This window comes from Mesoplodon bidens, assembly GCF_964165515.1.
Source record: "Mesoplodon bidens genome assembly, chromosome: 1".
NCBI lineage: Eukaryota > Metazoa > Chordata > Mammalia > Artiodactyla > Ziphiidae > Mesoplodon > Mesoplodon bidens.
In genome coordinates, this window is record NC_138176.1 from 111,565,517 (window position 1) to 111,582,594 (window position 17,078).

The following is a 17,078-nucleotide window of genomic DNA, read 5'->3' on the forward strand; positions in this document are numbered from 1 at the left end:
GGTTCTGGACCAACAGACAACTATAAATGCAGAGGCTTTCCCTGTGTCACCCACGGTGGTCACCCGGGCCCCATTAAAGTGACCTGACAGATGGGAAACTCTGCTTCCTGAGTTTCTCTTGAGGTTGGATGTGGAAAAAAAATTTAAATGGGGAAACTACCTTAGGAAAGTAAAGGGACTGACATGAGGCTGGCTAGCCTATTTCCCTGGAACTGTGAATATGGCACTTCGAGGTCAGGAAGATGGTGAGAGCTTGCAGTCAAATGAACCGCCACCTTACCCTGTGCAATGCCCACCTTAACCCTGGGCAACGCCCACCTTAGCCCTATTCAATGCCCACCTTAACCCTGTGCAACACCCACCTTAACCCTATTCAACGTCCACCTTAACCCTGTCCAACGCCCACCTTAACCCTATTCAACGTCCACCTTAACCCTGTCCAATGCCCACCTTAACCCTGTCCAATGCCCACCTTCACCCTGTCCAAGACCCACCTTCACCCTATTCAACGCCCACCTTAACCGTGTCCAATGCAGGGCACAGGCACACCAGCAGGGAGAGAAGAAGTATGGGAATCAAGTGCAAATGAGGGTTTTCTGTTGCCTCAACAACAAGAAGCCCAATGAGCTGACCATAACTCCAACAATTAAATGAAGGGGGTCATCCATAGCTTAAAAAGAGGGGCATGGGGAGATGGAGAAGGAATTTAAACTTAAAGCCTCTTTTGCAAGAAAAGAGAAATAATTTCATTTTTATGAGCCAGCTGAGGAAAGAGGAATGCCACAATTGGGGGGGTAGCCAGGAAAATCAGTAGATTCTTTGACTATTTCAGCCACCAGGAGAGGCTCAGTGTGGGTTAAGATCTCGGCTCACATTCTTCTGGCTGCATCTGGAGGAAGCAGACTCTGCCACCTATTCTTTTTCCCACCTGTTTTCCATCACTCATGCAAAGGTCAAGGACCTGGGCTAGTGTCATAATTTGGTTTACCCTCTACAGGTCACACAACACACCTCATCAGCTGCTGAGAAGGCCATTTCAACTTGGATCTACCATTTCCTTCAAAAACACATTGCGAGAAGCTTTCCAAATCCTGAGAAGCAGAGATGACCGACCCCCTCCGCTTGCCTACCTCCCCTTTCTCCTCCTTGTATGCTTCCTTGTCTTCCTTTTCTAAGATGTCATTGTCCTTGGTTTCATTTCTAAGAGGCTGCTTTTATCTCCAGAAGTGTCCTCAGCACATGAGCAACGATGCGTGCGCACACACACACAAACCTCCGGGAGTAGCTTGGACCATCTGATTGCTAAACAGAATGTGCTGGTCCACAGTTCAATACGTCAGCAAATCCTCTCCATTTCAGCACAGATATACTCTGTACAGAAATCTCAAAAAGTAACTCTAAACAAAGAAGTGTCCAGAGTTTTAAAACCGTGAAGGAGGCTTAACACTGCACTGACTCTGAACACAGTAAAGAGGAAAACGTACCTTCAAGGCCCCTTCACTGGAGACATGGTATATGAATTCTTCCATTTCATTTTGCTTAATTATTAAACAAATATTTTTCAAATACTAGTGTCCTGGGACTTCCCTGGTGGCACAGTGGTTAAGAATCCACCGGCCAATGCAGGGGACACGGGTTCGAGCCCTGGTCCGGGAAGATCCCACATGTTGCAGAACAACTAAGCCTGTGCGCCACAACTACTGAGCCTGTGCTCTAGAGCCCATGTGCCAGCATGCCACAACTACTGAAGCCTGCGCACCTAGAGCCCATGCTCCGCAACAAGAGAGGCCACCGCAGTGAGAAGCCCGCACACTGCAACAAAGAGTAGCCCCCACTGGCCACAACTAGAGAAAGCCCATGTGCAGCAACAAAGACCCAATGCAGCCAAAAATAAATAAAATAAGTAAATTTATATATATTAAAAAAAAGCAAATATTAGTGTCCTTCCTCGTCTCTATTTCATTATAGTCTATAGTATAAGAAAGAGATTATTAGAGAAATGCAAATTAAAACTACAATGAGGTATCACCTCACACCAGTTAGAATGGGCATCATCAGAAAATCTACAAACAACAGATGCTGGAGAGGGTGTGGAGAAAAGGGAACCCTCTTGCACTGTTGGTGGGAATGTAAATTGATACAGTCACTATGGAGAACAGTATGGAGGTTCCTTAAAGAACTAAAAATAGAACTACCATATGACCCAGCAATCCCACTACTGGGCATATACCCAGAGAAAACCATAATTCAAAAAGACACACGCACCCCAATGTTCATTGCAGCACTGTTTACAATAGCCAGGACATGGAAGCAACCTAAATGCCCATCAACAGACGAATGGATAAAGAAGATGTGGTATATATATACAATGGAATATTACTCAGCCATAAAAAGGAACGAAATTGGGTCATTTGTAGAGACGTGGATGAATCTAGAGGCTGTCATACAGAGTGAAGTAAGTCAGAAAGAGAAAAACAAATATCGTATATTAACGCATATATGTGGAACCTAGAAAAATGGTACAGATGAACCGGTTTGCACGGCAGAAATTGAGACACAGATGTAGAGAACAAACGTATGGATACCAAGGGGGGAAAGTGGCAGGAGGAGGTGGTGGGATGAATTGGGAGATTGGGATTGATATGTATACACTAATATGTATAAAATGGATAATTAATAAGAACCTGCTGTGTAAAAAATAAATAAAATTAATTTTTAAAAAAAGAAAGAGATGGTCTTTACAAGGCTCTTTGCTTTTTAAACTTACACTCAACTCCTCAGCCCCACCTCCCCTACCTACCTCTTGCCTCTTCCGTGCACAGTACTGAATCCACTCCAGATACACGTTGCAGTAGCTGGCTCGAGTGATGCCCTGGAGACACGGGACATAGTCGTCATCGACGTTCATGTTGAACAGCGCAAGGTCACGCTCAATGTAATGCCACTTGGCAAAGGGCTGCAGGGCCTTGAGAAGGGATTCGTTTTTGATCCAGGAAAACAGTTTGGGGGACGTCACCATATAGTATATTATACTCTGCCAAGAGAAAGCAAGATTTTGAGCCCTTATAGCCATTCCAAAGCCAGAAAGTCTTTTTCAACTATATTTCATAAAGTAAATCAACATCAGGGAGATATGAGACATGAGATCCCCATAGGCGGTATCATTTGTATTTCCTGCTAGATTTTTTTTTTTCTTTTGCGGTACGCGGGTCTTTCACTGCTGTGGTCTCTCCCGCTGTGGAGCACAGGCTCCAGACGCGCAGGCTCAGCGGCCATGGCTCACAGGCCCAGCCGCTCCGCGGCACCGGGGCCGGGGCACGAACCCGCGTCCCCTGCATCAGCAGGCGGACTCTCAACCACTGCACCACCAGGGAAGCCCCCTGCTAGATTTAATGCACAGAACCCACTGGAGATGTTTTAAAATGTTCTCTCTTGAGAGTCAGTGGAGGGAAGAGGGACGTGAGAAGAGGAGAATGCTAGCAGAATGTACCAGAACAGAATCTCCTCTGTGAGAAAGAATGACAGCCAGCGCCGTCCTTTCTGAGAGATGCACACAAAAGCATCATGGTTTCTTTAGGCTTCCCGGAGGGCAGGCTGGGCTGATGCTGCTTGGAGAGATCAGGGCATGTCCTCCTCCAGGGCCTCAGACAAAGAGTGTCATGAGCTAAAGCAACAGGGTACTTATGGAAAGCACTTATGATGTAAAATTGTTCACACACACACACACACACACACGTATACATAATCCTGGGTACCCAGACAGTGGACATCTGTGATGTCTTCAAAAATAACCCATGTGTCCTCCTTCATCGGACATTCCACTTATGAATCCAACTGGGGAAAACGCCACCCTCGGGCTTTATGATTCTGAGCTACAGATTTATTGAAAGCCATCTTATAGTTTTTGAATGAGTTCATCCTTCAAGAAGGCTAGCATCCAGCCTGGAGAAGTAAACATGTGACACAGAAAAAGAAAAATCCAAGTCTGCTGTGGACACATCAGGAACAGACGGTAGCATCTACGGACAAGTCCTTTGCAAACCCACTCCACTTTCGTTATCACGGGAAAAGGGAAGTGGCTGGTGCCACCGGGGCTGAGATGGGTCCGGGAACACAGCTTGCATCCTGTACGCAAACTGAGAGTGACGGGAGGGGCAGGGGTGGCGTCTGATGCAAAGAAGGCAGTGGCTCGTGCACCCGTAGAACCAACCCTTCACTGACGGCCTTCTCCAATTATAAAAGGAATTCTGGCCAAACAAGAAGGCAGAAAGTAATGCACATGGGATGAACGTGAGCAGGGCTCAGACGATGGAGGTGAGTGGGCAGGGTGGCCCTTTGCTAGGCAGCAGCCCCCAGCTCCCCTCTTCTTCCTCCCTTTAGCTGGGATGTGAAATCCAGAGCACCAAGGTCAGAGGTTGCCGAGGTGTCTGATTTCAGGTTACTGCAGGAGTTTGAATGCTGAGCGGACAGACACAAGTGGTCTCTGGATTTGGGCAAAACCACGGCAGACACCTGACTCAGCCTCTCTCTGCTGTTAGGACCGAGGGCAGCCTGCATGTTGGAGAAGGCTCATCTGTGGCTCACGGTGTGTGGTCTTCCTTCTTTGGGGCATAATCTCTGTTAGGCTCCATCATCCACCTGGCCCCCAAGCGGGGGAGCGGAAGCATGAAGTCCGCAGACAGTAAGCAAAATTCAGTAGTTCACATGTTTTCCCAACCTCTGCAGCTTTGCGTCCAAGCAGCACTGCTGGCCTTAGGAAACCCCTTCAGGGGAGGGAGGGAGGGAGAGAAGGAGGGAAGGAAAGAGGAAAGGAGGAAGAGGCCAGGGGAAGCTGAAAGCAAAGGGGCAAAAGACAGAGGCACTAATCACAGCCACTCTTCATCACTGTTTTGAGGTTTAAAATGAGATCATGCATATGAAGCACTTAGCACCTGGCCTGGCACATGGGACGTGTGCAAAAATCATAATAATCACCATATCTTTGGCCTCTATGACCTACCTACCCCGCAAGCTTGAGTCCCAGGGCGGGCAGCAGTAGCAGAACTCAGGAGAGGTTTTGAGCAGGGGATTCAGAAAAGAGGAGACAGCTGAATCTCCCGTGGTCACCAGAGTGCACATCTAATATTCAAATACGTAAATCAAGACTCTGGAGGGTGTTCTATTTTCTACCAGCTGGCGGGGGTAACTTAAAGCTTCTATGAGGTAGACGGTCTAAGTGCTCGGTCCAAAGTCACGAGCCAAAGAGGAAACGTGACCGGGATCAAAGGCACGGCTTCTCAGCTGACAGTTACAAAAGCAAGGCAGAAATCTGGTCTGTCTAAACACCTGGCTTGAGCAAACATCTGGTCTAGTTTTTCCTCGATATGTCCTAATCACGTGTACCAGACAGAAATAACAAACAAAAATGGAAAGCTGAGCGGTAACCTTTTCACTAGTTTCTAGGGAGGAATGAAAATAACCCCTCCACCGATGAAGTCAGAATAGTTAACAAGGACTTTGAATCCCAGAGGCTCAAACTCCCTCCTTGAGTTCTGGCAAAGCCTTGCAGCGTTGGCTTCTGAGTGGAACGCTTGGCTGTCCCTCGGAGCCAGTACCAACTTCTCTCACTGGGAGGAAACAGAACCACTCCAACTGGCTGCAAACCGTACCCCATTTCCCCTTTCTCTAGACAGAAATTCTGTCAATGAACAGTGTGAAATCCTTCAGAATCTGTCAGGATGAAACGGATCTCACACTAAGTCAAACTGCTAAGTCAGGATGGTGACACGAATTGACTGCGTGGAACGTGATCCATGTTGAAAGCAGGGCCTCTTCTGAATTAATTCACCATATCTGGCTCCTCTAGCAGGGATCCTCCTGGCCTCTCATTTTCATCGTAGATCAGCATATTCTCCCAGACAGCGCATTCTAGGAGGGGGACCTGGCAGGCAGGCCCACATCCCCGGGTCTTTCCACCGTATCCTGCAGGGCAGGTGATAAGCATATCTCCTTTCTAAGAGTTGTGCAGAAACAATGGTGGCTGGGAAAGCAGGCCCTCACAGAAAGCTGATTTCTTGACGGCTAGAGGGTTTTAATCACTAATGAATGGAGGAGAGATGGACGAGGCACCAGGGAAAACCTCCAGTCATCAGAAAGGAAATGATTTCAAATATATTCATAGAGGGTGCGGAGAACTGACCCAGTTTATTACGAGACTAAAAAAAAAATCCTTTTGTGCAAAGGAATTATTCCAAGCTTTTCTTTCTGTCCAATAAAAATAATAAAAAGAATGAAACCAAACCCCTGAAACTTGAAGCAGTTCAGGGCTACAAAGGCAATTTCGTTCACTGAGTAGCCTAGGCCAAAGAAGAAAAAAAATTTTTTTTATTGGAGTATAATTGCTTTACAATGTTGCATTAGTTTCTGCTGTACAACGAAGTGAATCAGCTATATGTACACATATATCCCCTCCCTCCCACCCCCCCATCCCACCTATCTAGGTCTTCACAGAGCACCGAGCTATAGCTCCCTGTGCTATACAGTGGATTGACATACACTCATTTGGTTTTACCCTAAAGTGCTGTTTTTTCTGTCGTCATAGGCACTCAGCACTCCTGAAATTTCCTTGAACTAACTGTACCAGGGAGATGAGTAGAGCCTCTGAGCTGCCAGTCCCCGAAGGGTAGGAAGGCACTGAGTGTGATGTTTAGAGAAAGTCTCGTGTGAACAGGCCTTACTGGTGCTGACGTGAATTACCAGGAGGTACCATGAGATCTATCTGCTCCTCAACCTCAGCCTCTCCTGAGCACTGATTCTGTTTCTACTGAGCACAAATGTCTGTAGTGGTCCCCAAGCCTAGTTGCATATCAAATCACCTAGGGAACTTAGTTCAAAATACAGGTGTTTGGGGCACTCTCCAGGTGCACAGAATGGGAATTTCTGGGTAGGACGTGGCAATCTGTAATGATCTGCTGGCTGGGGGACCCTGATGCCACAGGTCTGCCCCCTGGCTCCTGGGAATCACCCTATGGGTCACAAACCATCTCCCTGTGCGCCTCTCCTGCCCCCCGCCCCGCCAAGCTCTCAGGTCGGCATCACTGCCCGCTCCTAGAAAACAAGGTCAATGGGCTGTCTTCCCACAAGCCCACTGTCGCCCAGTGGATTCTGGGGGCCTCCCTCAGCCCTCCGCCACTCACACGTTATTCTGGGTTTGTTTATCAGATTGCAAACTGTCATTTTAGAAAACGTATAGGGAATCAGGAGGCATGTTGCCAGGAGTTAGTGTTATGGAGTCCAAGCTCGCTCTGCTCGCCGCACGACAGGCCAATAAATCGGGAGACGAGGCGTTGAGGCTGGGAATACAGCGTTAGTCAGAAAGCTGGCAGACCGAGAAGATGGCAGACTAAAGTCTCGAAAGAACCATCTTATCAGGGTCTGGATGCCAGTTTCTTTTATAGCACAGAGAGGGGGAGGGGGTAAGGAAGTAAAGTAAAAAGGCCATAAGTTGTGCCAATATCCCCTAGAATGGCCAGCCTCGGGCAGGGGGTGTGTTAATTTCTTCTTTCTTGCAGCCATGCACAGGTGGACGGGGGCCGGAGGTTGCCCTGAACAAAGGCACTTTGGTTTAATATCTAGGCAGAGGGGCAGGGTTCCCTGAGGCAGACCATTATATATAGACAGTATCCTTTTAGTGAACAAAAGCAATGGGAAGCAAAGGTTGAAGTAAAAGAAACAGATCCAACATGGAGTCAGATTTAGCTCTTCCCTGTAACTTTAGGAGAGGAGCAATGTGAAGGGAGGGTGAGAGACATCAAAAGGCAGGTCCTGGCATGGAGCACCCCCCAGGCTTTGGAAAAGCCAAGCAGGTGGACCCAGAGGGGGCACCTCAGCTCTTCGTTCTCCCCTCTCACCCACTCGGCGACCTGCTGGCCCCATCATGTGAGGCCTGTCTGTCCACACGTCTGGCCCATGGAAAAGCCGTCTACGGGGAGCTCCAGATTCACAGGGACGTGGCTCAGTCTTGAACTCCATCCTTGCCACTAATGCCTGGAGCAGATCCTGCAGACTCCTGCCTACACCTGGATCTCGTCCGTCCAGACTGGATGGCTCAGATTCTGCATTACCTGGAAACTTCGTTCATCTAGAAACTACGGGCACCTCCATAGGTAAGTCATCACACTCAGGCCTGGGGACCCACAGAGGGAGCAGCAAGTTGCCAGAAGGGAAAGAGAAAAGGTTTCAGAGGACAGGGAGGCAAATGGCAGCCTGGACCCCAGGGAGGATGTGAGGGGGAGCTGCCCTGGGAGCTCAGGTTGAAAGAGAAGCACAGGAAGAGGGGGCTGGGATGCAGCCATGCAAGGGCGGGGATGGGGAGGGCACACATGCATAGGAAAGGGTGGGGAGTGGAAAGCCCATCAGAAATAACAGCAGACGGCTCTGGTGGCACACAGACAGCCTTGCCCCATTCTTCCAGTCTTTTTTATCGATGGCTGTTCAGCAGTTACTTGTGTTTTCGGTGTTTTCATGAGAGGAGGTGAGCTCGAGGTCCTTCTACTCCGCCATCTTGAATTGCCCCTTCTGCCCTGCCCTGTTCTTTTTTTTTTTTTTTTTTTTTTTTTGTGGCCTCTCCCGTTGCGGAGCACAGGCTCCAGACGCGCAGGCTCAGCGGCCATGGCTCACGGGCCCAGCCGCTCCACAGCATGTGGGATCCTCCCGGACCGGGGCACAAACCCACGTCCCCTGCATCGGCAGGCAGACTCCCAACCACTGTGCTACCAGGGAAGCCCCCTGCCCTGTTCTTGAGGCACCAAGGAGACATGTGGCTCCAGGGATCATCCATCTGGCCCATCTAGACTGCTGTCCCCAGCTGCCACCTTGGAGTAAGCTCCCAGCCCTGGCACGGCTGCAGTCGGCCCCTGTATCTAGCCCCCCTGCAATGACCCCGTCCTGTTGCCACCTAGAACTAAAGCGGATCCTCAAGGGACCCTCTCCTTTGGGAGGGAGGCACCAGAGAGAGCTGGTTGCCATTTAACATCTGTTTTCTCCTTTTTTCATGACACACAATTTCTGTCTGGGTTCATGGCTGCCCAGAATACCCTTTCTAGATCCCCCTCGAAGCTGGCATATGACAATCTTCTGGCCAATGGGACACAGCTACAGCGTACTGTGGTACCTTTCAGGAACCTTCTTTTCTTTAAAAAAAGAAAAAAAACTATTTATTTTATTTATTTAGGCTGCACTGGGTCTTAGTTGCGGCATGCAGGATTTTCATTGCTGCATGAGGGCTCTTAGTTGCGGCATGCATGCAGGATCTAGTTCCCTGACCAGGGATCGAACCGGGGCCCCCTGCATTGGGAGTGCAGACTCTTAACCACTGGACCACCAGGGAAGTCCCTCAGGAAACTTCTTAAGGAGTAGCTTGTGCAGGCCCTTGGCCTTCACTTTCTGTGTCCCTCTCTCCATCCATTTAAGCCTTAAGATGGGGGAGACACTAAAAATGGTGGAGCTGGAAGGAACCTTGATCCCTGAGGACTTGGAGCAGAGCTTCATTTACGTGTGAGAGGAATACACTTCCTGCGTGTGTGTGTCACTGGGAGTTCACGGCCCACTGCCAAGTCAATACCAGCTGATAGACCCAATTTCCCAAGAGTTGACTCTATGAAAAGCTTCTTGGGTCTTGGATATAACGGCCAAGGGAACAAACATGGAGTCGCAAAGCCAAAGATCACAACTTCCTGATTCACTTCCCAAATCTTCCCCAATTTGTGTGAGGTTGGGCAAACTTTTATCATTTTGTGTGAGGTCTGGATGTAAAGTTTTGCATCCCTCTAGCACACACGAAGGTGGTGAGCACGAACCACTCGAGCTGTTTTAAATATTCTGCCACAGAACATCTCTGCTGCACCAACATTTCTTGTTGCAATAACCTTGGGGTGTAATCATTAGGAGTTCTTTAACCTTCTGATTTTCATCGTCTGAATTCTACTTCCTGAACAATTTAGCAGCTATTGCTGCAGACACTGGGGCTCTGCCCAGGAGTTATTTCCAATTTCTAAACGTCCTCCTTTTTAGTTGTTGGAAATTCCTGAAACTTCAGGTGCCCGTGTTATCTTTTCATTTCGTTATTTCCTTATTTCTGCTGGACCACTTATCTCAGCCTCAGCTGGCAGAGAGTTTGGGGTCTCAGGTGGATGAGCTTCTTCCTTGTGAACGGCATTAAAATGTGGACCCCTCTGAGGACCAACCAGGGCTTTCACCATGCAAAGTAGCCCCTCAGAATAGGAGCCATCACAGACACCCTCAGCCACAGACACCCTCGCCCATCCCGCCCCCCTTAGAAAACACTTTCGCCCCTATTATCATGCTGTATCCTTGGTCGAGTCTCACATAAGTCTCCTCTAGGAGACTCATTCAAAACCAGCACATGTTCTGAGGCTGAATACAGGTTGAGCAGATGCAGGTACTGAGCAACTGAAAAAATGTACTAGTCCCCATGTGAGTAAGAAGAAAAGGCTGTCATAGCTAATCCTGATTGGATCATTTAACTCTATTTTTGCATTTTTATCATGAGCTTAAAAAATTAACTCTGGTTCTAAAAGGTAGAAATTTGCAGAGCCTCTAAATTGATCCTTATAACTCATAAAAATTGAGGTCTGGTCATACTTCCAGGATGTTTCCATTTGTCAAGCAACTCATGTAGTGTTAAAGGTGGAGAAGAAGATCCAGGCAAGAAAACAGACAACCTCTTCATGCCCAGGCTTAGGACAGGACTTGGGGCATGCACGTCAGGCCAACCCAAAGCCCTCAAGGCTTTTTCATGAAACCGGTGGCTCCGAAACCTAGCTAAGCCTCTGATGCACAAGCTGTGGAGAAGCTTCCTAAGCTCTTTACAAAGCTTTCCAGGAGCCTCTGGAGCCAGCCCAGCATCATTACTCAGACAAGGGGCTGGGACCCGGAGCAATACCTTGATGTAGTATCGGATGAGGATCCTTCGGAGGTCAAAAACCTGCAGCATGGTGGCCGCGTTGTTGTCCATGATGCTGTAGCCCTCCAGGATGTACTGCGCTCGCGTGATCTCCCAGGTGAGCCAGCGGAGGTTAAAGGCGGCATTGCAGGACAACAGGTGGAGCAGGTGACCTGGTTTGCAGCAGCAGCAACCTCTGTCATCCTCATCGCCCTCTGTGATGGCTTCCACCTCCCTCTGCTGGCAGTAGGTTCCTGGCAGAGTAACAAACACGATGGCAGTTGTAAAGAGGTCGTAGGATAATCTTCGTTTCGAATGGATTTTCCCCTTGCCCTTATTGAGGGAAAGATGCTGAAGAGAGTCTAGAAATCAGGAGATTTGTGTAGTTCTTAGTTCAAACAAGTACCCCCAAATAAGTCACCAATCTTACAATCATTAATGCTTTTTTCTTTTGCTTTTTTTTGTTTTGGCCACGCGGCATGTGGGATCTTAGTTCCTGGACCAGGGCTCCAACCCACACCCCTCTGCACTGGAAGCACAGAGTCTTAACCATTAGACCACCAGGGAAGTCCCATAATCATTAATTCTTTTATTCATCCCTTCTGATTCTCATCTCCTCCTGGTTTTTTTTGTGTTAGAAGAGACACATTCTCATGGTGGTCGTGGACACGAATGGCCAAAATGCAGGATGGTTATATCCTTGAGTTCCCCTTTCCAGAAACCTGCAGGTCATGACTGAGCAGATAGGAGGCTAAAGAAAGTGGCAGGTGGGGGCTTCCCTGGTGGCGCAGTGGTAGAGAGTCCGCCTGCTGATGCAGGGGACACGGGTTTGTGCCCCGGTCTGGGAGGAGCCCACATGCTGCGGAGCGGCTGGGCCTGTGAGCCATGGCTGCTGAGCCTGCGCGTCCGCAGCCTGTGCTCCGCAACGGGAGCGGCCACAACAGTGAGAGGCCCGTGTATCGCAAAAAAAAAAAAAAAAAAAAGAAAAAAAAAAGAAAGTGGCAGGTGGAAAGGTCTGAGAGCAGCTAGGTGCATGTTGAAGTGTTATCAGGAGGGGTGTCCTGGAAGACCTTCACAGCCAAAGTGCACCAACTCATCTCACATGACTGGGAGCACTGGGTGAGCCAAATACATTTCCAAAGGAGCTACTTCTAAAAACATAGGATAACGGGTGTCAACAATCTTTGCTAAATGAGACACCATATCTTCTTTAATATTTTTGTTAATGATTTGAGGGGAAACATATACAGTATGCTAATGACATGAGATTACTGGTACCTCCTGGAATGCAGAGTTACGATCTAAGGACATCTTGCCAAACGGCTTTGGTGGACGGAAACTAATAAATTGAAAATTAGTAGAAATAAACGGAATGTCCTGCATCTTGGTTCAAAAAACTAGCTACACAGTTCATTAATATATAGTAGCATACTTAACAAATACTTTGGTAACTTCTTTGAACATATGAACCTGAAATACGATAACACTTGAAAACCGGATGTGATCTTGATACCACCAAAACAAAGGGATAGTAAGAGTCAGAATATACCTCGTTTTATTCCTTTGGATGCTACACATAAAGGGTTACTGATAAAATGAAATAAAACTAGATGATTTGGGCAAGTTACACTTTCTCCATTAAAAGTAATAATAATACTGATTTGAACAAGATCATACAGATTGTTAGTTACATATCAAGAAAATGACAGGGTTGTAAAATAACTCAAATTATGTTACTGAAGAATGACTAAAAGATCCAGGGACTTTGACTTTGCATAAAAGAAGACTTCGCAGGAGACAATGGTCGTCTTCAACAACTAGCTGAAGGGCTATCGTGTAAATGTGAACTTGATATTCTCTGTAGTCCCAGAGGGCATCATTATGACCAATGGGAAAAAGGTTCAGGGTACAGCGTTTACTATAACAAAGGTCATTTTAACAACTATGAGCTCAACAATGAGATGGGCTGCCCTATGAGGATAAGAGGATAAGGAACGAATTAGTGATGACAGGACAGTAGTAATAGGTGCTAATAACCATAAGTACAAACCACTTAAACCAAAGTCATGGTGAAGAGAAGAAAAGAAATAAGAGAGAAGATAGGAAGGACAGCCAATCAACTGGGGTAGTTGTTATTGGTTGTGGTGGTGGTGGTTTGTATCTTTTTCAAGATAATTGAGTCCTTAGTTATTGGCAGAAGGAAAAAGGAAGCACAAAAAAAGTAAGTTTTTCTCTATGAATTGCTTTAGTTATATCCCACCAATTTTTTATATTGTGTTTAAAATTTTCATTCAGGTAAATTGTTTTGTAACTCACCTACTCAGTTTTTATTCCTTACAGCTCTGTTATTAGGTGTATGCATATTTAGGACTGTTTTGTCTTCCTGATGAATTGACTCTTCAGTCATTATGAAATATCTGTATTTTGGTAATATACCTCGTCTTGAATCTGATATTAATACAGCTATTCTAGCTTTCTCATAATTAGTGTTTGTAAGGGATAAAACTTTCTGTCCTTTTGGGACTTCCCTGGTGGTCCAATGGTAGAGAATTCACCTTGCAATGCAAGGGATGCGGGTTCAATCCCTGGTTGGGGAACTGAGATCCCACATGCCACAGGGCAACTAAGCCTACACGCCACAACTACTGACCTCGAGCACCTCAACTAGAGCCCACGTGCCCTGGAGCCTGCGCGCCACAACTGGAGAGAGAAAACCTACATGCCACAACTAGAGAGAAGCCTGCTCTCCGCAGTGAAGAGCCTGCGTGCCCCAACAAAAGATCCCGCATGCTGCAACTAAGAGCCGATGCAGCAAAAAATAAATAAAATTGAATTTAAAAATAATAAATAAATCTTAAAAAAAAACTTTCTATCATTCTACTTTTAATCTATCCATGTCTTTGTATTTAAAATATGTCTCTTGTAAACTGCACATAGTTAGGATTTGCTTTTTTATCAGTTTGATAATCTCCACTTTTTAATTACAGGGATTAGTCCATTTACATTAATGTGCTTATTTATATGACTGGGTATAAATCAACCATCTTGCAGTTTAGTTAATTCGTCCATTTTTTTTTCTTTGCATTATTTCCGATATTTGGGGGCGGGGGGAGCATGCTGAATAACTTTTAGTAATTTACTATGTATCAGCTTTTAAATCAGTTAGCTATAACTCTGTTTTATTTTTTGCAGTTTCTCTAGGAATTATAATGTGCATTTTTACCCTATCACATGGGTAAAATTCATACTACTCTTCCTGTAATGTAGGACTATTACAGTGGTATATTTAATCCTTCATGTCCTTTGTGTTATTGTTGTCAAGCATTTTACTTTAATGTATATTAACATTTAAACCCCACAATAGTTTGTTATTATTTTGCTTTAAACAATCAATTTTATAAAGGCTTACAAAGAAAAAAAATCTTTGCTTACATATTTACCATTTCTGGCAATCTTCATTCTTTTATGTAGAATCAATTTTCCATCTGCTATCATTTTCTTTCAGATTAAAGAATTTCCTTCAATATTTCTTGCAGCGCAGGTTATCTGGTGATTATGTCAACTTTTCTTTATCTGTAAAAACTTAGATTTTGCCTTCATTTTCCTAGGTGTAGAATTCTGGGTTGACAGTTTTATTTTCCTTCCAGCACTTAAAAAATATCATTGCATTATTTTCTGGCTTGCATTATTTTTTAATGAAATGTTAGTGATTAACTCACATAGTTGTTTCCCAGTATATTATGTGTTTTTAAATTTTTCTCACGGTCCTGATAAAATGACGATAAAAAATCTCAGACGCTCTTATAATTTAATTTTCAGCAATTTGATGATCATGCACTTAGGTTTGGTTTTCTTTGTGTTTATCCTGCCTGGGGTGTGCTGAGCTCTTGGGATTTATGAATTGATACTCTTCATCACATTTTTAAAATATTTTAATAATAGTTCTTCAATTTTTTCTGCCCCTATTTATTGCTTCTCCTTTTGGGATTCCACTTATACATATGTTAGGATGCTTGATATTGTCTCACACATCACTGAATCTCTATTTTCTTTAATCTTTTCATTATTTGCACATCAGTTTGAATGGTTTCTAGTGCCTTGTCTTCAAGTTCATTGATCCTTTTTTTTCCTGTTAAGCCTATCTAAGTTTTTCATTTCAGACATTGTGTTTTATTCATTTCCAGAATTTCAGTTTTTTTCCTGTCAATTGATAGTCTCAATGAATTCATTCATTATGATAATTTTTCCTTTGAATTCCTAAACATATTAATATCTGTTTGAAACTTCTTTTCTGTTAACTCCAACATCTTTGGGTGTGTTTCTATTTTGTTTTGTTTTGCCGATTATGGGTCACTTTTTTTCTGCTTATTTACATATTTACAAACTTTTATTATATGCTGGGTATTGTTGATGTTATAGTATTGACAGTCTGGACTGTTTTTTTTCTTCCTTTTGAGAGAGTTATGTTCTGTTAATGAGTCAGTTTATTTGCACGTCAGCTTGTCAGCTTGATCCTTTTGAAACTTGTTTTTAATCTTTGTTTGGAAATGTCTACAGTAGCCCTTATTCTAGGGTGAGAATATCTTTACTCCTAAAGCTTGGTCTTTCTGGACCTCAGGTGACTTCCTGGGATGTTCAGCCAGGTCTCTCCACTGGCTAATTGGAATTTCTAAATCTCTCAGCATGATATGGTCTCTGTCATCTCTATTTAGCTCACCTCACCAGTTACTGTTCTCTGTCAGGTCTTGATTATACAGGCTCTTGCTATACAAAAGCAGGTTAATATTCATTCAATCACAAAAGGGGATCCCTATGCTGATTTCCGTAGCTCCTTATCTGTGAAATTCACTCCTGCCTAGTACTCTGACCCACAAAGTCCAGCTACTTAGCAGCCCAGAATTCTGATTCTACCTCCCTAGCTAAACAAGACCACTGTGCTCTCTTTGGGCTCTACCTCCTGCTACTACAGATAAGAAAGTGCTGCTGGGAAGAAAGCAGGGACAATTGTGGGAGCTCACTTTGTATGCTTCCCTTCTTTCAATGATCAGAGCCTTGCACTGTCTATTGTCCAATATCTGAAAACAGTTGATTACTATGTTTTTTCCAGCTTTATCATTGTTTGTGGCAGGAAGGATATTCCAATACTGGCTACTCTGTCTTGGCCAAAAAAGCAAGTCTCTGAATCCTTTTACATGCCTTTTGAAACTTAATGCAAACATGAAACTTGTCCCTACACCCACTTCCACACCATTCATTTTTCCTGGGATCCTATCTCATTATTCACCATGCCTGGTACTTAGTAGGTGATAACAAGGTCGTTGGCGGAATGATCGAAGGAATAGCTGGATGAACAAATGACAGAATTCTTATCCAGATCACTATATTACAGGCAACAGACACCCTATTGAGAAAATACATAGCAGTTGCAACAGACTCTTGTTACATTACAGGAGGAAGATAAAGAAAGGCAATGCTTAAACTAAGCCTCTCTATAGAACCCATGCGTGAGATGATCGTAATACATCAGAGATGAAAAACTGCAACTTTCAAATAAAAATGCACATGCAGAACTGTTAGGATAACAGTCTATGAACTAGGAGTCAAGATCAGGAAGGGGAGAGCAAGCAGGTTGTTGTAACATAAAGTGAAACAGTGAAGAACTGATCCCAGGTCTTAGGATTCCATTCATCTTTCTCCAAGACCTCATTGCTTTGGGTCTTAGCTGAAAGCACTCTATTTTAAACATTTCAGGGATCTCTTTGCTCATTCTGTAATATAAAACTCTTATTCCCTCTGGGAAAGATGTACAGAAATACACAGGTGAAACACAAGCAGTGAGTAATTCAGATCGCAAGCTCTGGGGCACCCAGAGTGAGTAACGAACCACCACTGTGTCCTAACTGAGCCACCTACTGGGACCCCCGGGCGTTAGACTCCAGGGGTGGGGGAGGTCTCATCCCACCCCAATGGCACAATAAACGACACTGGTTTACTGCTAGTTAATAATATGATTTGGGAAGAAACGCTCTTCCAGTGAAAAAAGTACTAGATCTCACAAAGGAGAAGCATAAAGGGGGACCTTCACCTCAAATAGATTAGCAAAACTGTTTAAATGACATGCCTCGAGGGATTTTTT

The 17,078-nt window shown here is 45.1% G+C and overlaps 1 protein-coding gene across 1 annotated transcript in view; it reads right to left on the reverse strand.

The window, feature by feature from the left end:
* Positions 1–17,078, reverse strand: part of PCNX2 (pecanex 2) — a 281,381-nt gene that overhangs the window by 24,478 nt on the left and 239,825 nt on the right. Inside the window, exons 26-27 of the mRNA XM_081237716.1 lie at positions 10,943–11,196; positions 2,801–3,034 (exon numbers count right to left, since the gene is read on the reverse strand). Of these exons, the coding sequence (XP_081093842.1) occupies positions 2,801–3,034; positions 10,943–11,196 (488 nt within the window). The remainder of the gene's footprint in view (positions 1–2,800; positions 3,035–10,942; positions 11,197–17,078) is intronic.